The sequence below is a fragment of the Symphalangus syndactylus genome, chromosome 13, assembly GCF_028878055.3.
Source record: "Symphalangus syndactylus isolate Jambi chromosome 13, NHGRI_mSymSyn1-v2.1_pri, whole genome shotgun sequence".
Taxonomy (NCBI): Eukaryota; Metazoa; Chordata; class Mammalia; order Primates; family Hylobatidae; genus Symphalangus; species Symphalangus syndactylus.
This window is the reverse complement of record NC_072435.2, coordinates 124,479,830-124,501,482: the sequence shown is the minus strand read 5'-3', so window position 1 is coordinate 124,501,482 and position 21,653 is coordinate 124,479,830. Positions and strand designations below refer to the sequence as shown.

At 44.8% G+C, this 21,653-nt stretch overlaps 1 protein-coding gene across 2 annotated transcripts in view; it reads left to right on the top strand.

Moving 5' to 3' along the window:
• Window positions 1-19,973, top strand: part of SLC15A4 (solute carrier family 15 member 4) — a 32,651-nt gene extending 12,678 nt beyond the window's left edge. Inside the window, exons 3-8 of one of the 2 annotated variants that reach the window (XM_055237231.2) lie at window positions 1,711-1,879; window positions 2,355-2,432; window positions 2,872-3,040; window positions 11,882-12,037; window positions 13,470-13,628; window positions 18,818-19,973. In XM_055237231.2, coding sequence (XP_055093206.1) covers window positions 1,711-1,879; window positions 2,355-2,432; window positions 2,872-3,040; window positions 11,882-12,037; window positions 13,470-13,628; window positions 18,818-18,978 — 892 coding nt within the window. In that variant the 3' untranslated portion in view covers window positions 18,979-19,973. Of the gene's footprint in view, window positions 1-1,710; window positions 1,880-2,354; window positions 2,433-2,871; window positions 3,041-11,881; window positions 12,038-13,469; window positions 13,629-13,851; window positions 14,122-18,817 lie in introns of those variants that run through there. The other variant, XM_055237232.2, reaches the window with a different exon arrangement.
• The last annotated feature ends 1,680 nt before the right edge of the window (window positions 19,974-21,653 follow it).

Genomic DNA, 21,653 nt, shown 5'->3' with positions numbered 1-21,653 from the left:
TGTAAAGCGAAAGTAATATAACCAGTAACCCGTGTGAATGATTCTTTGTGTGAAAATGCATTTGTTATTTATTATTTAAATGTTTTTAGTGAAACGTATTTAATATGATGTGGTAAACCACTGATAGTATCTGTATTAGCTACAAAAGGACTTTTCATTTCCTTTTTGAAAAGAAGTAGTACTTGAAGAAGTTAATGTTTTCTAGTGAAAGTATTTATAATGTCTTTGGAATTTATTTTCACTTTTGGGTGTTTTTGTTTCTGATTATTTTCCCCCACTAGACTTAAGTCCATAAGGACAGGAGCCCTCTCCTTTAGCCCCCAGATAGTGCAATGCAGGGCCTGCAGCAGGTACTCGATCAGTTATTTGTTGAATCGAACTTAGTTTTCTTGTCCAAAATTTGGCTAAAATATTAAGTTATAGTTTTCAGCGCTTCCATTTTTCCCCACTCTGAATGTCCAGACTTAAAATATTGACTTTATAAGAGAAAGAATTTAAAATACCAGCACCATAGTAAAATGGGACCTGAGTTAATAAACTAGAAAGCTGACAGGTGCCATTTCTGTTGGCTTCCCACAGTTAAACACAATCTTAATGGGAGTTAACTCTCTCCTGGTACTTCTGGCTTTAGAGAATAGTGTGCACTTTGTTTTCCTGTTTTACCCCTGAGATCCTTGGTGCCCGTTCCCCATTAGAGTGTTTTGGAGCTGGGAGAGAGTGTGGAGCTGTCTAGTGGGGCCTGTTCATTTTCTAAATAATGAAGCAGGCCCAGAGCGAGTAAGTGAAACTCGTTAGTACAAGAGCTGGGAATGCCAGGTCCATGTTCCTGCTGTGACCGGCAGATGTGAGGGCAGTGGCAGGGAGTGGAGGGGCAGTGGTGTCCTGCAGGGGTCAGGGCCTCAGGCTGTAAAGCCAAGACTGCCTGGGTCCAAGTCCTGGCCGTACCTCGGGCACCCTTCTCACTGTCTGTGCCCAGGCATCTTCCTCTGTGCAATAGGGCCCTGAAGAGTTTTAACACCACATGGTTAATGAGGGAGCACATGGGACGCGGTGCACTGGGCACTCCCTGTTTCCTACTGTCAGGGGACAGAGCCAGGGACATCGTCCTCTCATCACCACCAGCACTGCCCTCTCCCACAGCTCTTCCTTAATCCAAGAGCTGACAGCTTTCCTCCGAGAACAGAAGCCTGCCTCAGTCCTGCCAGTGACTCAGTTTAACCAGCAGGATTTTATTAACAGCATTGGTATTGGCTGTCAGGTCTTGATGTTTGATAAATTAGCTGATTAAAAATTCACACAGTCCAGTGCATTTTTTCATATGCTATCCAGTGGCGTAGCTAGTGTCCTTCCCAGTGTCAGGTGGAGCTGCAGACTCTCCCCATTTGGAGATTGCCGAGCTGGCAGCTATGCTGGGGCTCAGCGCAGCTGTGGTTCACACTGTCATCACAGATCTTCCAGCCACGCTAAAATTACAGTAGCCCAATTGCACTTCGACTAGAAAGTCCCTTTGTGAGCTGTTTCAGTACATTCTGTGACATTTAGAAATAATTTAGGTGGCTGTGTTGGGTGTGTACAATTAGTAAGTGATGGAATGAGTTGAAGCAGATTCAATACAGTGAGCTGGTTTCTTACCTCCAAACTTAATTTGTGACCAAATAATTGATTGCTGGGAGGGGAAGAAAACTAATTCCTTCATTTTATTTCCCAAAGTGAAGGCATTGGAGTCTTTCAGCAATCTTCTAAACAAAGTCTGTTTGATTCATGTAAGATGTCTCATGGTGGGCCATTTACAGAAGAGAAAGTGGAAGATGTGAAAGCTCTGGTCAAGATTGTCCCTGTTTTCTTGGCTTTGATACCTTACTGGACAGTGTATTTCCAAGTGAGTGGTGACAAACAGGTTTAATTTCCTTTATCTTCCTATGAAGTCTTACCCTAGCACTTGTTTTGGCCATTTCTAAAGTAGTTAGGACTAGGTGATTTTTTTTTTTTCCATGAGTCTACAGAATCTTGGAATTTTTGGTTTGAGTTATGGAGTCATTTTGGCTGCTTTAACTATGTTTAAAGCCTCTCTGAAAAAGAAGTTGAGAACAGGTATGCTTCTGGTTTTTCAGGCCCCTCTTGTTAATGTAATTTCTCCTTTGGGTAACTGGCCATTCTTTTTCAAAATTGATCTCCAGAGGACTTTACAATGACCAAATCATTGACCTGTCTGTTTGCAAACTTGAGCCATTGTCTGTTTCTGGGAGTCACTGCTGTGTTGCATCTCAGAGTCTAGTTTAGGGGAGGGGCAGGATGCTTAGAGTGTTTGAGAGCACAGTTGGTTCACATATAATGATACTGTTTTTTATACCTAGATGCAGACAACATATGTTTTACAGAGTCTTCATTTGAGGATTCCAGAAATTTCAAATATTACAACCACTCCTCACACGGTAAGAACAATTGTAATGATCTGAAAATTGTCATTTTGGGCTTATGTAATAAATAGATTCCTTCTACCAACTGTAAATGTTTTATAAATGTTAACAGCAGCAACACAAAAGCATTGTTATGGAAATAGAGTTTTTACCTATTTTAGAGAATATTTTTTCATTGGTTGTATTATTTGCTAGTTTAGGTTGACTAACATCAGTTCAACATTACTTAGTATTTTTCAACTGGTTATTTTCCCCTCAAAACACAGAAAAGCAAATGCAGATTCATTTAGAAAGAAATCTTTTCCCTGTTTCGTTGTCTCTAAACTGAAGAGGTTGTACCTTGTAGAGAGGAACTGTTCTTTACATGCGTTTCTCCCATTGAGACGTTGGTTCTCAAGACAGGTGATGGCCTGTATTGCGGGGAGTAAACGCCTCCTCCTGTGTTTCACCCCAGCTCCCTGCAGCCTGGCTGACCATGTTTGATGCTGTGCTCATCCTCCTGCTCATCCCTCTGAAGGACAAACTGGTCGATCCCATTTTGAGAAGACACGGCCTGCTCCCATCCTCCCTGAAGAGGATCGCCGTGGGCATGTTCTTTGTCATGTGCTCTGCCTTTGCTGCAGGTGAGAGGCGTTCTGCTCCGTTCCTCCTCAGGCCCCACTGCAGCAGTTGTGGATTCAGAATACAGTGTTCACACCCAGTCATGCCCCAGGTTGTTCAGGAAGTGCATGTCTGTAAAAGAGGATGTGTGTCAGTTATTTTACAGCACTAATCCTAAAGTTTAAGATTATTTTCCTAAGGATACGTCATTTTTCTTCTGGTACTAAAACCATTGGGTTGCTCTGAAAAGTGACGTTTGGACTGAGTTAAAGGGAGGTTTTTCTCTACCTCCTGATTTAGAATTAGGCTACTGAATGCTGAATAGATGAATTTTTGTAAATTAAAGGTACTATATCATTCTCAAGGATGAGAATTCCACCTTCAGATTACTAACCTTAGGTTTAGTAACAAGTGTCAGGGTGCCTGTGAGTCCTTTGAATCTTTTATGTAAAATTCTGTGTGCGTTTTTCTGGTGACAAAAATGTTTCTAGATTGTTATAGGCTCATGGGCAGCATCTCCTCCCCCTACAAATAAACCTGCTAAGAACAAATGCCTAAGTCTCTAGACTCTGACGAGGAGAGTTATCCTTTTGAGGGTTTCCATTCTGTTTTCATTATTTTTATGTGCTGAAATGAGTTGTTTATCTTTTGCTGATAAAGCTGGGTATTGCCGACTTTCTCAATTCTTTTGGAGTTCTCCCTTCATTAATATTTGAAAATTATTGAATGATAAAACAGCTTAGTTACATAATAAGAAAAGTTGATATTCTTGAACCAACTATGTATTATCTGCTGTTAGGAGGAATTCAGTGTTAAGCACTGCTGAAATGGAATTTAATATTCTCAAACAATGCTGCCTTCATAGCAGCCTTCATCTACTTTTGCCAGACTGAATATATTGATATAGTACTTAATAGATTTAAAGAAATTAGTCCCTGGGCTTAAGAAATCTCTATTCTAGAGACTGGGACATTTTAGAAGACTATTGCATTTTCTTTTGTTCGAATAGATAATTAAAGTGAGGTCGTGTCTGAATGAAGTTTTTGCTGTGCCTTCTTTATAATTCAGCTTCTCTTCCAGAGCTGTGGCACATGGGGAAATAAGCATGGGCAGAGAAGAACTGAATCACCACAGGGCTCTAGCTGCAGGCTGCAGTTCAGCAGAGTGCGCACGCAGAAGGGCTGTCTGCAGGAAGTCTTTGCGCTGGAGGCTGTGTCTGCCTGTCTGTCCTACCTCCCCAAAGCGCAGGCTCAGCTTTGGCCTCAGATCTCTCTCTCCCTCTGGGGCTGGAGTGCCTTCGCTGTGCCCCGTCACCACACTGGTTGATGCCAAGGAAGGGAGTCCTTGTTCCCTCCCTGCGGGAAAGGAGACGTCCTTGGTTTCCGGAGGCTTTTCCAGTAGATACTTGGTTTGGGCTCCTTTCCTAACATCCTCTCTTTCAGTTTCATAAATGGCTGAATCACTTCTGTGGGCTGCCTTGAGAGCCATGCAGGTCATTCTGGTGGTTTCTATATGTGTTTGTGCAGGATACAAGTGCCAGACTAGTCACTGTTGAGATTTCCCCATTGAACTCCGTCAGTTCTGTCTTTAAAAGGCACTAGCAGGCCGGGTGCAGGGGCTCACGCCTGTCATCCCAGTACTTTGGGAGGCCAAGACAGGTGGATCACAAGGTCAGGAGTTTGAGACCAGCCTGGCCAATGTGGTGAAACCCTGTCTGTACTAAATATACAAAAATTAGCTGGCCATGGTGGCAGGCACCTGTATTCCCACCTACTCGGGAGGCTGAGGCAGAAGAGTCGCTTGAACCGGGAGGCGGAGGTTGTAGTGAGCTGAGATCGCGCCACTGCACTCCAGCCTGGTGACAGAGCAAGACTCTGTCTCAAAAAAAAAAAAAAGCGCTAGCAAAATCCACAGTACATGAAGTCCAGTACATACTGACCGGAGTCAGGCAGCCTCTGCACAGTGCTTGCCTTCTTACTGAGTGCTGGCGCCTGTGGGGAGGCATGCGCTCTGACCTAGTGTGATGGCAGCAGCTCCAGAGCCTCTGAATTGGTGACATGAAGTGGAAAATTCCCAGCGTGTGTGCGTTCTGAACGAGGCGTTCTTTCCCAAGTGACCCAGTGTTGGGAAGAAGCTTTACTTGCCAGTAGTTGGAAAGAGTTACATATATCTTATAACTTGACATGAGTACAATCTATTAAATTTAATAAAACACCTGCCCATGTTTGATGCGGTTTCATTCCCAGCTCTAGTGAGTATTATTTAGAGATGTTAATGGTGAGTAGAGATTTGAAACCATCATAGCAAACCAAAATTTTAATGGGAAAGAACCTTGATTTTGCTTATAGCTTACCACCTACACCCATAATAAATCTACACCCGTAATAAATCTACACCCATAATCTACACCCGTAATAAATCTACACCCGTAATCTACACCCGTAATCTACACCCGTAATAAATCTACACCCGTAATAAATCTACACCCGTAATAAATCTACACCCGTAATCTACACGCATAATCTACACGCATAATAAATCTACACCCATAATAAATCTACACCCATAATAAATCTACACCCGTAATAAATCTACACCCGTAATCTACACCCGTAATAAATCACCCGTAATAAATCTACACCCATAATAAATCTACACCCGTAATAAATCTACACCCGTAATAAATCTACACCCGTAATCTACATGCATAATAAATCTACACCCGTAATAAATCTACACCCGTAATCTACACCCGTAATCTACACCCGTAATAAATCTACACCCGTAATCTACACCCATAATAAATCTACACCCATAATCTACACCCGTAATAAATCTACACCCGTAATAAATCTACACCCGTAATAAATCTACACCCGTAATAAATCTACACCCATAATCTACACGCATAATAAATCTACACTCATAATAAATCTACACCCATAATCTACACCCATAATCTACACCCATAATAAATCTACACCCATGATAAATCTACACCCATAATCTACACCCGTAATAAATCTACACCCGTAATAAATCTACACCCGTAATCTACATGCATAATAAATCTACACCCGTAATAAATCTACACCCGTAATAAATCTACACCCGTAATAAATCTACACCCGTAATAAATCTACACCCGTAATCTACACCCGTAATCTACACGCATAATAAATCTACACCCATAATAAATCTACACCCATAATAAATCTACACCCATAATCTACACCCGTAATAAATCTACACCTGTAATAAATCTACACCCGTAATAAATCTACACCCATAATAAATCTACACCCGTAATCTACACGCATAATAAATCTACACCCATAATAAATCTACACCCATAATAAATCTACGCCCGTAATAAATCTACACCCGTAATAAATCTACACGCGTAATAAATCTACACGCGTAATAAATCTACACCCGTAATAAATCTACACGTAATAAATCTACACGCATAATAAATCTACACGCATAATAAATGATTTTTTTCTGTTAATCTTTTCTTAGCTGAAGGGTTGAAAGATGGTATATTATTGTTTTAACATATGTTATTAGTGACATTTAAGATTCTTTCCCAAAATTTATCAAACTCTATCATCTTAGGTGGGTCATGGTTTACCTGGATCCCCACAGAATATAACTGTACCGGTTATATTCTGTGTACAATTTGTGTTGTACCCATTTTTCTAATAGGTTTTTCTTTTTCTTTTTCTTTTTCTTTTTCTTTTTTTTTTGAGACAGAGTCTCTGTCGCCCAGGCTGGAGTGCAGTGGCGCAATCTCGGCTCACTGCAAGCTCCGCCTCCTGGGTTCACGCCATTCTCCTGCCTCAGCCTCTCCGAGTAGCTGGGACTACAGGCACCCGCCACCATGCCCGGCTAATTTTTTGTATTTTTAGTAGAGACAGGATTTCACCGTGGTCTCGATCTCCTGACCTCGTGATCTGCCCGCCTCGGCCTCCCAAAGTGCTGGGATTATAAGTGTGAGCCACCACACCTGGCCAGGTTTTTCTTTTTTTGTGTTGTTACATAATAGATCACGATTATTTAAGGATTTCAAATTTTTATCTCTTAGCTTATGGATTTTTTTCCCATTTAAAAGATTTTCCCTTGGGAGACCAAGGCGAGTAGATCACTTGAGGTTGGAAGTTTGAGACCAGCCTGGCCAACATGGTGAAACCCCATCTCTACTAAAAATACTAAAATTAGCCATGCCTGGTGGCACATGCCTTTAATCCCAGCTACTTGGAGGCTGAGGTATGAGAATCACTTGAACTCGGGAGGCGGAGGTTGCAGTGAGCCGAGATCTTGCCATTGCACTCCAGCCTGGGCAACAGAGTGAGACTCCGTCTCAAAAAAAAAAAAAAAAATTCCTATAATTTTATTTATGGAATCTCGGAAAGTTTTATACATTTCTTTAGGTTCTCTACCTTTTATGTTAGGTTTATTCCTAACTACTTTATGTATTTTCAGTTCCTCATATATGGGATTTTATAAAATTCTGTGAGTTTCAGTGAACCATTTTCAAATGGTCATTCTTTGTCTTCAAATAATATAGTTTCTTTTTCTGTCTTTGTAATAATTATATCTCTCTTTCTCTTTTTCTTTGATTCAGCGTTAGTCTCATCCTTGATTTTAATGGAACTGCCACTAGTAGCTCACAGTTAAGTTGAAAGTTTATCATTGCCTATTAAAGTAGATATTTGTGATGACATTAAACATCTAGCCAGCATGAATGTTGGATTTTTTTTTTGGGGTATCCAAGGATAATTACATCTCCCCCCAGCTGCCTTTGGCTTCTCATGTATTTTATTTATATTATTGTATTAGCCTCCTGATATTTAACTATTCCTGCATTTTAGAAAACAAACCCTGTTTGTTAAAAGAGGCTGATGTTGATCATCTGACCTGACTCTGCTGCTGTATCATTGAGCGCGTGTTCATCTGTATCTAGAATTGACCTTGGTCTATTGTTGTTTTTGGCAGGTTTCGGTGGGGTAATATAGCTTCTTAAAAAGAGCTGGTATACTCTGTTTTTCTTTGTAGGCAGGAAAATATTTTAAGGGGACAATGATTATCTTTCTGTTCTCAAGGAGTTCCAAGCATTTGTCTAGCTTGAAGTCATCTTGAGTCCATGACCTCTCTGAGAGGAAATTTGATAACTTTTTCATTTTCAAGACAGGGTCTCCCTCCCATTACCCAGGCTGGAGTGCAGTGGCGTGATCTCAGCTCACTGCAACCTCCGCCTCCCTGGTTCAAGTGATTCTCCTGCCTCAGCCTCCCCAGTAGCTGGGATTACAGGCACCTGCCACCATGCCCGGCTAATTTTTGGATTTTTAGTAGAGATGGGGTTTCACCATATTGGCCAGGCTGGTCTCGAACTCCTGACCTTGTGATCTGCCCACCTTGGCCTCCCAAAGTGCTGGGATTATAGGTGTGAGCCACTAGGCCTGGCTTTCATTCACTTTTACTTATCCTATTCTATTTAATAATGAAAAGATAATGCTATGAATTTGCTTGTTATTACTACTTTGGTCAGTTCTTGTGTGCTTTGATTTGTTTTAATGTTCTCTTTCTTGTTTTCTGTGAATATTGAAACCGGTTTTGGTCTTCTTTTTGATCTAAGACTAATTTCAGAGAATTTTTAAGTTTTACAATATTGATGTTTTTGTTTATACTTTTGTTAATGATGGCAAATTCTGTTGAGCCAGGAGAGATTATGGCTTTTATAATTCCTGCATTGGGGATTTCAAGGCTTCCTTTATGGCCAAATATCACTCTCTAAAAATGTTGTAGGTGAATAGGATGATTCATGTATTGTAATACTACCAATGATATTAATTAGGTCTTTTACAGCAGGAGTCCTAAACTCCAATACTGGCAGTGGGCCTGAGGCCTTGTGGATGAGTGTGTGGTCCAAGAATAACACAGTGGGTCTGTGGTGAATGGGAAGGCACAGACAGGGCTTAAAACATAAGCCTGTCAGAACGGAGCTCCATGCGGACCTGGATCTTTGTGTCTGTCCGATTCATCTTGTTGTCCCGGACATGTTGTAGGCCTCAGGAATTATTTGTTGTCATGAAGTCGGTCTGGGGCCTCGCTTTCTATTTGTGTCTGTAGTTTGTAAACTTTATGCCAAATAAAGCTGTATTTTTTTTCGTCTACTTATTCTGACAAGGACAAAAAGAAGTGTATTCCTGTGAGATTCTAGCAGCCAGGTGGTATTTTAATTCACATTAAAGTTCATGACTTGTGTTTTATCTGGATACTGTGTGTCATCCATCGTGAAACAGCCGTTCGGTTGGAAGGTAGCGCGTGTGGCATCATTGAGAGCCGGGTGTGAAGCCTGGGCTCAGCTCTGCCACTTGTCTCCAAGTCTCATTTTCCTCATCTTCAAATGAGCTTGCGTTATTTCTCCCCCCGGCTTACTGTGAATAATAAATGAGGTGCTGTCTGTGAATCTGTCAGCAAAAGCGGCTCATCACACAAGGAACAATTCCTACATGGCACCTATTGGTTATTTTGGGTTTTGATTCTTTTTCTCTCTTCTTGGTATTTTTGTTGTCACCTCTTCCCTTTATGATTGTTTGTCTGATACATCCTGGCCTGTCCTCTCCTTTATTTACAGTCTTTGGGTTATATTGTGCTTTAGTTCTGTGTATTAACCGTCATACTCAGTTTTGTTTGTTTTTTAAACTGATGAAACTGGATGACTTTTATCTGAAGGATTTGGCTCATTTATCCTGACTTTGGTGTTGATCATCCAGCGTCGCATCCCGTGCGTGTTTTTACTGGGTGCCCCCTTGCCATGTCACTGTCACTCAGCCTGAACCCTGCTGCTTTTCGGCTGGTCCCAGCCTCTCCAGGGCTCTCAGTTGTTCCCAGGCAGGGTCACTTTCCCCATTGGCCCTGCCTCTCCGCCTCCCTCGTGACTGGGGCACCCCCCCCATCCTGGTTTCCGCAGTGTGGGCGGTGCGTGCGCCTCTGCCCCTGCTCATCTCTCTGCTAACAGCCTCACCAATAATCAGGCTTATTTGTTTTCTCATTTTCTCTTCTCCTAATTCTTGATCTCATCATTTGTTTCTCTCTTAAGCCAACGTCCCCTTAATTTCTTTGTTACCTTTTTCATCCTTAGTCTTCAGAGTCCGTGTTTTCTTGAATAATAAGACAAGTTCTCTGGTGGAACTATGCCAGTAGCAATAGTAGTATCTTTCGCATTCAGGTTATAAAATCTACTTATTGTCCTCCGCATGAGTAACCTTCCCTTGTCCCGCCCCCTGCAGACACTTTGGTGTCCTCCTAAGGCTCTCTTCCTCTCCTGTGAAGGAGAAAAGTGTTACTCACCTTTCGTGTTTATTTCCAAAATAGACCTGAATTTCTGCTTGAGTTGCATAGGTTCTGTTCCCATTCAAGGAGTGGGGACCAGTGTAGTCAGCTACGGTCCCAGGGGAGCGGGCGGGAGCTGGGGACCTTGGGTGTCTAGGGGAAGCCATTGCCGCACAGTTCATTCTTGGTGTTTGAAGGCGCTGATGCCAGGGCTAGGGGTGCAGCGCTATGATTGCTGTCAGCTGCCCTGTCGGGGAGGAAGGCTGTCATTTGGGGACAGTCCCTATTGTCACTACCAGCCTTGCCTGATTAAGATGCCCTCAGATGCCCTTTCCAGAGCAACTAAGGCTCTAAATAGTTTGCTGTCCTTGCCTGGGTCTGCGTTTATGTTTGTCCCGTGGAGGGCGGAGTGGAAGGATTGGGTTTCCCTTGACACTCTTCCAGGGTGGGGCTGCAGGTTTTCTGATGGAAGTAAGCTGTGGGTTGGCTCGAAGGTCTCTCTCTACCTTGATCCTGGAGAATGTTTTCACTTTGCTTGGCATTTCAGTTGAGATTTGAGGTGGAAATTCCAGAGTTTGTCTTCTCATCGCCCTGTGAATCATATCCTGGTCCTTTCTCATGCTCAGGTTTTAGAAGGAACATTTTTAATATTTTCATTCCATTGCCCTCTGACCAGACCTTTCTTCATACTCATGTTTTAAAATAAACATATCTTTACATACGCTTTAAATAGTAGGGCCTGTGACCTAATTTGCAATAAGAGTTCTTCATAAAATGAAACTTGGTGGTATCTGTAACCTAAGGACTTGGACCTGCAAATAGATGCTTTTACACTTTGTTTCCGTTGGTTGATTTTTGTCTGTAGAGTAGGAGCTGCTGCCCTTGCTTGTTTTTCTCATGTCTTTCTGTTACTCTTGATAGGTGACCAGTAACTTAGCCTGCACCTGCAGTGAGATCTCAGTGTTGCTGAAAGCAGAGGTTGATTTGTGAAGTCAGCTTACTTTGTTGCAAAGATTAAGCCTACCCTATGCAGGGAAACCAACATCATCATCATCATTATTATCGTCATTTGTTATAATAATAAATCAGTAGATCACCTTCGGTCCATCACTATGATTGGAAGAACATCTCAGCATTACCTGCTGTTGGGTAAAATAGCGCTACTGTTAATTCTATAGTAGGACTATTTAACTTTCTCCTACTCCCCTTTGTAAGAGACAAATGAGGTATGGGTGAGCAATCCAGATATTTGAGGATGAAATAAAACATATTGAACATCTGATTTTATATAAGATGCTGTAAAAAGCTGAAGTGACATAGGTGTGCTATGCCATGACCTCCACTCAGCCTGCTTAGGAGGCTGAAGGCTGGGGTCCTATTAGTCCTGGGGGAAGCTGTGATTAGACCTGGTCCTTTCATGCATCAGAATCACGTTCACTACGAAGTCTTGTAGCAAACATCAGATTTTTAGATTAACTGTAAATGTTAATAAATGAATATTACACTAACCTACTTTTGAATTCTAGGAATTTTGGAGAGTAAAAGGCTGAACCTTGTTAAAGAGAAAACCATTAATCAGACCATCGGCAATGTTGTCTACCATGCTGCTGATCTGTCACTGTGGTGGCAGGTGCCGCAGTACCTGCTGATTGGGATCAGCGAGATATTTGCAAGTATCGCAGGTGAGGACCTTTAGTGCCGGAGGTGTCCAGGTACAAGCATGAGCGCTCTGGCGTTCTGACTGTGCTGTTGGAATATGTTGAGGCAAGGATAGCGCAGCACTTCTGTAGTTTTTGGCAGTGTGTGGTTTAGAATATGAATCGCTAGGTAAACACACCAGTGCTGAAGTTCTCCTTCCTTTGTGTAAAAACAGTATCGCAAAATATTTTCATGACAGTTTGTTAACTACCCTATAAGTGCCACAGGACAGAGAAGAAGAAAGCATTCGCGGTGGGATAGTTCCCAGCGGAGGCCTCAGCCATGCTGCCGTGGTGGCTGGGCTGAGCTCACAGCTCTCAGTGCGCTTCGTTTAGATGTACGTAAAGAAGCAGATCTAATTTTTAGAAACGTGTTCTCACAGGCCTCCCTTTTCCTATTAGTGAGTTCCTGCAGTGGTTGAACAAGTGTGTTCTGGGCAGATCTGTCCAGCTGCTGAGAGTGAGAGAGAAGAGAAAATGAGTGATATGCAGAGGTGGATGGATGTGTGGGAAGTCGTCAGTGGTGGTTTTCACTTTAGAAAACTCATCCAGAATTGGCTAATGAATTTGTAAAGGGAATAAATCACAACAGAATAGACTTCTATTTAGAATACACTACAAATCTCCGTGTCTAGTTATAAAAATCTAAATTTATAGATGGGCCTGCCAAAATAGTTTTGAAGTATATTGCCCTTGTCGCGGTGGCTCACACCTGTAACCCCAGCACTTTAGGAGTCCGACGCGGGTGGATCACCTGAGGTCAGGAGTTCGAGACCAGCCTGGCCAACATGGTGAATCCCTGTCTCTACTAAAAATAAAAAAAAATTAGCCAGGCATGGTGGCATGCACCTGTAATCCCAGCTAGTCGGGGGGCTGAGGCAGGAGAATCGCTTCAACCAGGGAGGCGGAAGTTGCGGTGAGCCAAGATCATGCCATTGCGCTCCAGCCTAGGCAACAAGAGCAAAACTCTGTCTCAACAAAAAAAAGATAAAGTATATTGCCTTTGAAATAGAATCCTTATGTAGATTTCCCAGTTTAGTGTGTGTACTTTGTTTTCAAACTCCCATTCCTTGACAATATAGGAAAATTTTTTCTTTAATCTCTTTAAGGAACACAAAAGTCTCAGAGCCAACAAATGACATTACCTTTAAGCTTGAGAGCAAGGAGTTTAACTTTCTGCTCATTGAATTTATTAGGAATTGTCCTAATGGCTAGGAGAATGAACAGTTGGCCCGTAGCCACTGATTTCTTGATCGCTAGTAAGCATCATCCTCCTAGTAGAAAAGAGGTTGTGCCTGTCTGCAGGACTCAGTCCCTAGGAGACCCCATGCTTCCTCTGCTATATTAGGTGAAAGCGTTGATCCCACGTGTTAAAGTGCCCCTTTCACAAAAACGACCCTCCCTTTTCTTTCCTCAGGCCTGGAATTTGCATACTCAGCTGCCCCTAAGTCCATGCAGAGTGCCATAATGGGCTTGTTCTTTTTCTTCTCTGGCGTCGGGTCGTTTGTGGGTTCTGGACTGCTGGCGCTGGTGTCTATCAAAGCCATCGGATGGATGAGCAGCCACACAGACTTTGGTAAGAGCCAGCATCCTGTCCCTTTTGAAAATAGCCAGTGAGGGGGAGGCGCGGGCACTCAGGAGATGGCTGAGTGAGCGGAGGTGTTTTCACGTGGATGGCCTGCCCGAGCTGCCTGTCTGCCGCTCCTTCCACAGCACTGCTCTGTGCTGCCTGCATCACTTTGTTTCCTTACATCATGAACGGTTTTCAAGAGACAAGCAAGTCTCTCTTCTCATCCCAGGGGCCAAGCCTGCCCTGGCCACAGCCCGGCGAGCAGCTGCTGCAGCCACCACTCCTTATGGGGATGTCCTTGACGGACAGGCACCTTCTCCACCCTCGTCCAGCGCAGTCTTCGTGAGGCAGCTGAATCTGCACCCCAAGCTTCCCTTTCTTTAACCTGGTGGTGTACTTCCGTTTTCTTTTCTTAACTACCTTTTCTGATATGAAAAAGATAAGATAGATAGTAAATTACTTACTTAAAAATAAACATATTTCTCATGATCAATCATAATGGGTTTTTACAATTAATACCTGTAGGTGGCATCTTGAGTGTTGAACAGAACCACTCACAAAAGATGAGTTTTGCTTTCTCCAGGTTTACGATGCTTTTAAATGGACCCAGCAAGTGAAGCTTTCTTCTTTCTTTTCCTTTGTAAAAATATTTTATCTACAAAAACAACCTTGTTACTTTTTCTTGTATAATCATGTGGCATTTGCTCTGGTCTGGTAGTACTTAGCCACTTTTAGCTTACAAATCCCCTTGAGAATCTGATGAACGTTTAGGGACTTTTCTGCAGAAATTGCAGATTTCCCAGAGTCCTTCCATGAGTATAGGCCTGTGGAGTCCTAATGTAAGGCCCAGAACTCCAAGCCACCAATGTGCCCTGGACACTTGTCACCGATGTTTTCTGGCTGTGGGTGCCACCTCCGTGGTCAGCTCAGGGCTGCTTGCTCTGAGGAGGGCAAGTGGATTTGGGGCTCGCGTTTAATTCTCGCCTTCTGAAGATGAACAGCCCGAGGAGTAAGATTCTCTTGTGGTACATGGGACAGACTCCTTCAAAGAAAGACCAAAGTCCATAGCCCTGAAGACGAAGGTTCTGGTTCTTGGTTTTTGTTTTATCTTTAAATGTGTCATAAAGGATTGGCTGGTCATTCTCGTTGCTTTCTAGTCATTTAATCCTCATTCTTAATTTAATTTCACATCTCAGAGTTGACCTTTCATTCATCATTTCTGTCTGACAGATTGTTTGTGGACTTGCCCTGCATTGGTGCACTCAGGGCGAGTGTGCTGGGGATGGCCCTGGATCTGTTGTTTTCAGGAATGGGAAGTGTTTCATGAAGGAGGCGTGTTTGCCAGCAGCCCCCAGGCTGTGCCCCCCGGCTGCATGGCAGCCTCCTTGGTTCACACCAGTAAGGAGAGTTGGAGGTCATCTGTCGAGCAGCCCTTGGCGTCCTGGGTGGAGAAATAAAGGCTGTGACATGGGAAATCCACAGGAAGCCCACTCCTCAGAGAGAGTTCTCCCTGAATTTGTGTGTCCTTGGAAGGAGCAGCAGCTCTCAGGCCAGGTTCCGGGGTGTCTGTGCCACCCTTATCTCTGGCCCTGCCTCAGCATCTCGTGACTGACACAGGAAATAGCTTTCTGTAAAGTCACAGCACTGTGAAGGGAGAGTCCCCGGAGTTTTGTTACATTGTTTTTTTCTTACCGACCTCCCAGCAGGCTCCTTTTATTAGTGTTATTTAAGCTGGGGAGAACGTGCATACCATAGTAAAGGTCTCTAATCTTAAGCACAGCTTGCTGTGTTTGCAGTCTGGATCTCAGTGGAGGAACTTTTGGAAGCCCTCCTTGCCTCTCTCTTTAGTTTACTGCCACCCCCAGAAGGTAAACCTGTACTGTTCCAGCGTTGGCCCCCACAAGTTACCCTCCCCTGTCCTGTGCTGGGCTGTGGCTGTCTCCTTTCACTTAGCACTTCTGTCTGTGAGCGTCTCCTGTGTACTTCTGAGTACTGCTCCTTCGTACGAGCCGTCACGAGGCATTTATCCATGCTGTTGTCGGTGGGTGCCTGGATGTTGGCAGTGTGGGGCTGTTGTGAATACCTGTCCTGCCTCTGAGCCTGGGGGGCAGGTGCGCTCATTCCTCGGGGGCCCAAGAGTTTGTCTTGTCAAATGTCAAAACCCTAGTGTTTGCCATCTTCCTGTGTAAATATCCTTCTGTCTGTGAAGAGGCCCAGGAATGCATGGGAGGTTTTCTCCCAGGCGACTTAGGTGTTCCCAAATACCCTGTGTAAGGCCACCCTGAGACAGACCCTGATGAGGCGTGGTGTGTCTGCCTGCGGGCTCGGACTGCACCTCCACTCCCGCAGGGCCACCCAGCCTTCAGGTCATGTGGCCTCAGCCTTCAGTTCACGTGGCCTGCCAGCTTTAGCTCGGGAAGTTTTCAGTGACTGGTACATTTGGGGAGACTCGTATTTCAAAATAGGCACATAAAATGATGTCATTGATATTTTGATGACAACCTCATCTCAGTAGCATCAAATGCCAGTGTTGGGACATCAGTGACAGCTAGTGCCAGGCTTCAGGAAGCTGGGGTTTGCATTTCCACTGACTGCCCAGGACAGAGCCTGGTAAGTCATAAGGATTGAATGAATAGTGTAAAACATCTGTTGTGAAAAATAAAGCTTTAGTCTGGTAGAATTCAGGGTATTAGCAGCTCTCTTTCTAAATCAGTAGACACAGGAAATTATCTTCTTTAATTGGCGTGAATGAGCATTCTTTAAAAATGTGTGAGATCTTACCATACAGATGTATGGTTTTTTTTTTTTTTGAGATGGAGTTTCACGTTTGTTGCCCGGGCTGGAGTGCAGTGGCACGATCTTGGCTCACTGCAACCTTTCACCTCCCGGGTTCAAGCAACGATTCTCTGGCCTCAGCCTCCCAAGTAGCTGAGATTACAGGCGCCAGCCACCATGCCCGGCTAATTTTTTGTATTTTTAGTAGAGACGGGGTTTCATCATGTTGGCCAAGCTGGTTTTGAATTCCTGATCTCAGTTGATCCACCCACCTTGGCCTCCCAAAGTGCTGGGATTATAGTCATAAGCCACTGTACCCGGCCCAGACGTGTATTATATTGTGTTTATTTAACAAATGCACTGTTGAACATGCAATATATGTTCAGATAGAAAAAGGAAGTGCCAGAATAACCCAGCTTTAAAAAGGTCTTCAGAAGAAAGGAAGTCTCACTTTTTAAAATAAACAAATGAGAAAGTGTTTTTGAAGAGGAGCAGAAAATGGAGCAACTTGATTCCAAAGCACTCGCTCCCCTCGTGTGTTGCCGGCCACATGTGCCTGCGACCTTGTGCAGAAACGTGCATCAGTGCTTTCCAGCCAGTGGCAGGTGATGTACATGGTATGGAGACAGAGGGACGGCCATGGTGGCAGGAGCAGCCATGGTGGAGAGCACAGGGCGACACTCGGCTTGGCCTGGATGATCAGTCATGACGAGCTAAAGTCCTGCTGTTTTCTGCTCACACGTCGTTCCCATGTCTGCACATTGAGTGGTGATGTTAGCCGGTGCTGGCTAAACTCTGTTCTCTGGTGGAGAGACTGCCAGTTTACGGAGTGGGCAGTTCCAGACCTCTGTGAAAGGGGGATTATGACCGTGGCACATGGTGCTAGCACCCTCACCGCGTCCCGGCTCCCTCTTGAGTGCCTTTCTGAAATGCTGCTCCTCAGCGCTTTCCCCATTTTACAGATGAGGAAACTGAGCACAGAGATCTCAGAGGCCGGATTCAAGCCTTATCGCTTGAGCTGCATGGCCCATGACCTTAGCCTCTGCGCTGTCCAGCCTGCTTGGGCCACAAACGTTGCACGTAAAATGCCTCAGTAGTGCCCGGGACTGGGTTGGGTATTCAGTGTATGCTAACTCTTTGTATTAAAGTATGCAGAGGTATCTGCTTGTATCAGTTTGAGGATGCTAAAACCTGAACATGTTTAAGACACATTCAAAAACCAGCTCATCTCTTCCTTTGATACATTGCCCAGCTGTCGGCCCTGGTGTGTTGGGTGTGTTGTTTCCCGCAGTGACCCATGCAGTGAATCCAGAATTCGCGATGTTCAGGCTGTGTCATAGTGCAATCTGTGATGCTAAAAAGTTAAAAAGTGCACAGGTTTTTTTTTTTTGAGACGGAGTCTCGCTCTCTCACCCAGGCTGGAGTGCAGTGGCACGATCTCGGCTCACTGCAAGCTCCGCCTCCCGGGTTCACACCATTCTCCTGCCTCAGCCTCTCCGAGTAGCTGGGACTACAGGCGCCCGCCACCACGCCTGGCTAATTTTTTTGTACTTTTAGTAGAGACGGGGTTTCACCGTGGTCTCGATCTCCTGACCTCGTGATCCGCCCTCCTCGGCCTCCCAAGTGCTGGGATTACAAGCGTGAGCCCCCGCACCCGGCCAAAAGTGCACAGGTTCTATAGCCAAGTTATAAAGACATTCACCTCAGAATTCAATAAGGAGATAGTCAGGTGCTCTTTCGTTATCTTCGCGTCTGCCTTCCTCAACAGTACAGTTCCAGGCCAATCATAACTATGAATGGAGGAAGTTCCCCTGAAGTAGTTGAGGGGAGGAACACTGCCTCAGAAAAGGCAGGAAGGAGATAACACCAGACCGGCTAATACTTGTTTCTGGTGGCAAGAACACAGGAAGGTAATGTTTTACTTTGCCCAGATGTTCTGGTGTGGGGGGATTAGCAGTCACAGGAGGCTGGGTTGGCAGGTTTCCCCTTGCCCCTGATTTGCAGCCGTGTCGTGCGGCCTTAGGCACACTCTGCATCGACACTGTCCCCTTCACCACCGCATGTGTGTCTGCAGGCCACGCAGGGATTTTCCTGAGTGCTGGGGAGCTGCCTTTTCTAGTTTTCTCAGGGAACCTCCTCCTTTTACCTTACAGAAGAGAGGGATGGGCTGCTAGGGGCAGGTGGGGGGCTGCAGAGAGCCCACCTCCAGAGCCCCCGCTGGAGATGTATCTAACTTCAGGGAGCTTCTCCAGTGGTTTTGAAAGCAAGATACTTGTGCATTTTGGACTACAGAGACAACATTTGTTTCTTTTTTTATGACTCCAGTTAAACCTTAGTGGGAACCAGATTAAATAGTAAAGTCTTGAAAAAATACCTGTAGCAGCACAGCTTACCTGCCGCTTTCCTTTTGTTTTCTCCAGGTAATATTAACGGCTGCTATTTGAACTATTACTTTTTTCTTCTGGCTGCTATTCAAGGAGCTACCCTCCTGCTTTTCCTCATTGTTTCTGTGAAATATGACTATCATCGAGACCATCAGCGATCAAGAGCCAATGGCATGCCCACCAGCGGGAGGGCCTGACCTTCCTGAGGCCATGTGCGGTTTCTGAGGCTGACATGTCAGTAACTGACTGGGGTGCACTGAGAACAGGCAAGACTTTAAATTCCTATAAAATGTCTGACTTCACTGAAACTTGCATGTTGCCTGGATTGATTTCTTCTTCCCCTCTATCCAAAGGAGCTAGGTAAGTGCCTTACTGCGGCGTGTCTCCTGGCACGCCGGGCCCTCCGGGAGGAGAGCTGCAGATTTCGAGTATGTCGCTTGTCATTCAAGGTCTCTGTGAATCCTCTAGCTGGGTTCCCTTTTTTACAAAAACCCGCAAATGGAGATTGCAAAGTCTTGGGGAACTACACATGTTAGTTGGCATCCCAGTTTCTTAAACAAATAGTATCACCCGCTTCCCGTAGCCATATCTCACTGTAAAAAAAAAAATTAATAAATTGTTACTTATATTTAGGAAAGTGAGGATTTTTTTTTTAAAAGATAAAAGTATGGTCAGATGCTGCAAGGATTTTACATAAATGCCATATTCATGGTTTCCTTCCTGAGAACAATCTTGCTCTTGCCACGTTCTTTGATTTAGGCTGGTAGTAAACACATTTCATCTGCTGCTTCAAAAAGTACTTTTTAAACCATCAACATTACTTTTCTTTCTTAAGGCAAGGCATGCGTAAGAGTCATTTGAGACCATGTGCCCCACGTCAAGCCACAGAGCAACTCACGGGGTGTTTCACACCTTACCTAGTCAGTGCTTACATATAGCTTTATTTTGGTACGATTGAGACTAAAGACCGACCATGGTTGTGTGGAAGGAAAACATTCTTTTGAACAGAAATAGTGTAATTAAAAATAATTGAAAGTGTTAAATGTGAACTTGAGCTGTCTGACCAGTCATATTTTTGTATCGTTACTGTACATGTATCTGGGGCTTCTACGTTTGTTAATACTTTTTCTGTATTTGTTGCTGTATTTTTGGCATAACTTTATTATAAAAAGCATCTCAAATTCGAAATCCATGAGCCGGTTCTTTGCGTGGTTTGTCCTCAGTCGCTGTTGGTGTGGCGTACGCACACGGTGTCGTGTAGAAGGCGCAGAGCTTCCCGGGTCGGGAACTGGGGAGGGTGGGGAAGTGCGCTCCTGCACAGCCCTCCGATGCTCTGGCGCGTCTCCTGGTTCTGCAGCCTCCTCTGCATGGAAGGGTAGTTTCAGCATTTGGAGAAGGCAAAAAACAAACCAAAAAACCCTCACATTGTTGTTCGTTGTGTAATACAAAGTACAGAAAAACTACAGAAAAATACAAGGCAATTTCAACCAGTGGAGGTAGAATAGAGTGAAGACAGATGACACTCATGGTATCACTGGATCTCAGAGGGGCTGGAGGTGTGAGCCCAGGTTAAAAAAAAAGCGGAGCAGGTTTCGAAAAGCCTTGTGCTACGAAGGATACCACTTTCCGGAGACAGAACTCATGTCTTCAGGATATATCACGTGTAAAAATAACCCATGGTGTCAGACAGATTTTCTTCATAAGGCCTTTGCATGAAAGCGGAAAGGCAGGCGGCATCGGGAGAGCTCTTGGATCCTTCCTCCTGTGTGTTGTGCCCTTGATGCCCCGGGCTGTGTGAACAGTGAGTGAGCAACCGCATCCGTCCACTCCGTCTGTCCCGCCAGCCCCCGCTCCTAGCTAGGTGCACCCTCAATGTTACAAGGGAAATTCTCTCCAGAAAGTCAGTTGGAGGGTTGACAGAGTCATCAGGGTACCAGCCTGTGATATTGTGATGAGATAAGAAACGGATTTGATCTGGGCCCTAAATCCCTGGGACAGAACTCCTGCAACCCCTGTAGATAGGGCACTAGGAGAAGCCCACATTGTCCTATTTGCTCTTTGACCCCTTGACCTCAGCTCCTGACCTAGAGCTGCTAAGGCCTTTCTAATTTCCTGGGTGATGGGAGCATCTTTTGTTCTAATGAGGCCATCTGTGGTGGCTCCTGGACAGCCTCAGGAGGGGGGGTGCTTGCTCGGGGAGCCAGTCTGGTGATTGGAGTGGGGGGACATTCAGCCCTCCCGCTCCCCCACCTCCAGGAAATGGTGGGGGTGGGGGTAGAAGGTGGAGTCGATCACCAGTGGCCAGTGGTGTCATCAGTCATGACTACGTAATGAAGCCTCCATAAAACCCCAGAGGCCTGTGGTTCTGAGAACTTCCTGGTTGCTGAACTCATGGGGGTTCCTCGAGGGTGACACACCCGGCGGGCATGGGAGCTTCCCGGTCCCCTTCTTCCCACACACCTCACCCTGCACACCTCCACCTGCTGTTCCTCTGTGCCCTTGTCACAGCCTTGATAATAAACGGGCACACGGGAGTAGAGCGTTTCCCGAGCTCAGAGCCTCTCTGGCGAATCAGCTGAACCTGGAGAGGGAATTCCTGCTTTGTAGTTGGTCAGAAGCGTAGGTGACAGCCCACTACTTGCGCCTGGCATCTGCCGTGGGGGGCAGCCTTGTGGGCCTGAGCCCTCAGCCCTGGGATCCTGATGCTGCCTCCGGGTGGGTGGTGGCAGGGCACATGCCAGGATGTTATAGGATGCCTGGTGTCCACTGGAGCATCGTGTGACGTGGGGAAGGAAAGCCGCTTCCCATCCTGCGTCAGAAGTGTTCTGTGAGAGTAAAGGCTGTTTTTTTATCAGACAACTTTTTACATTTT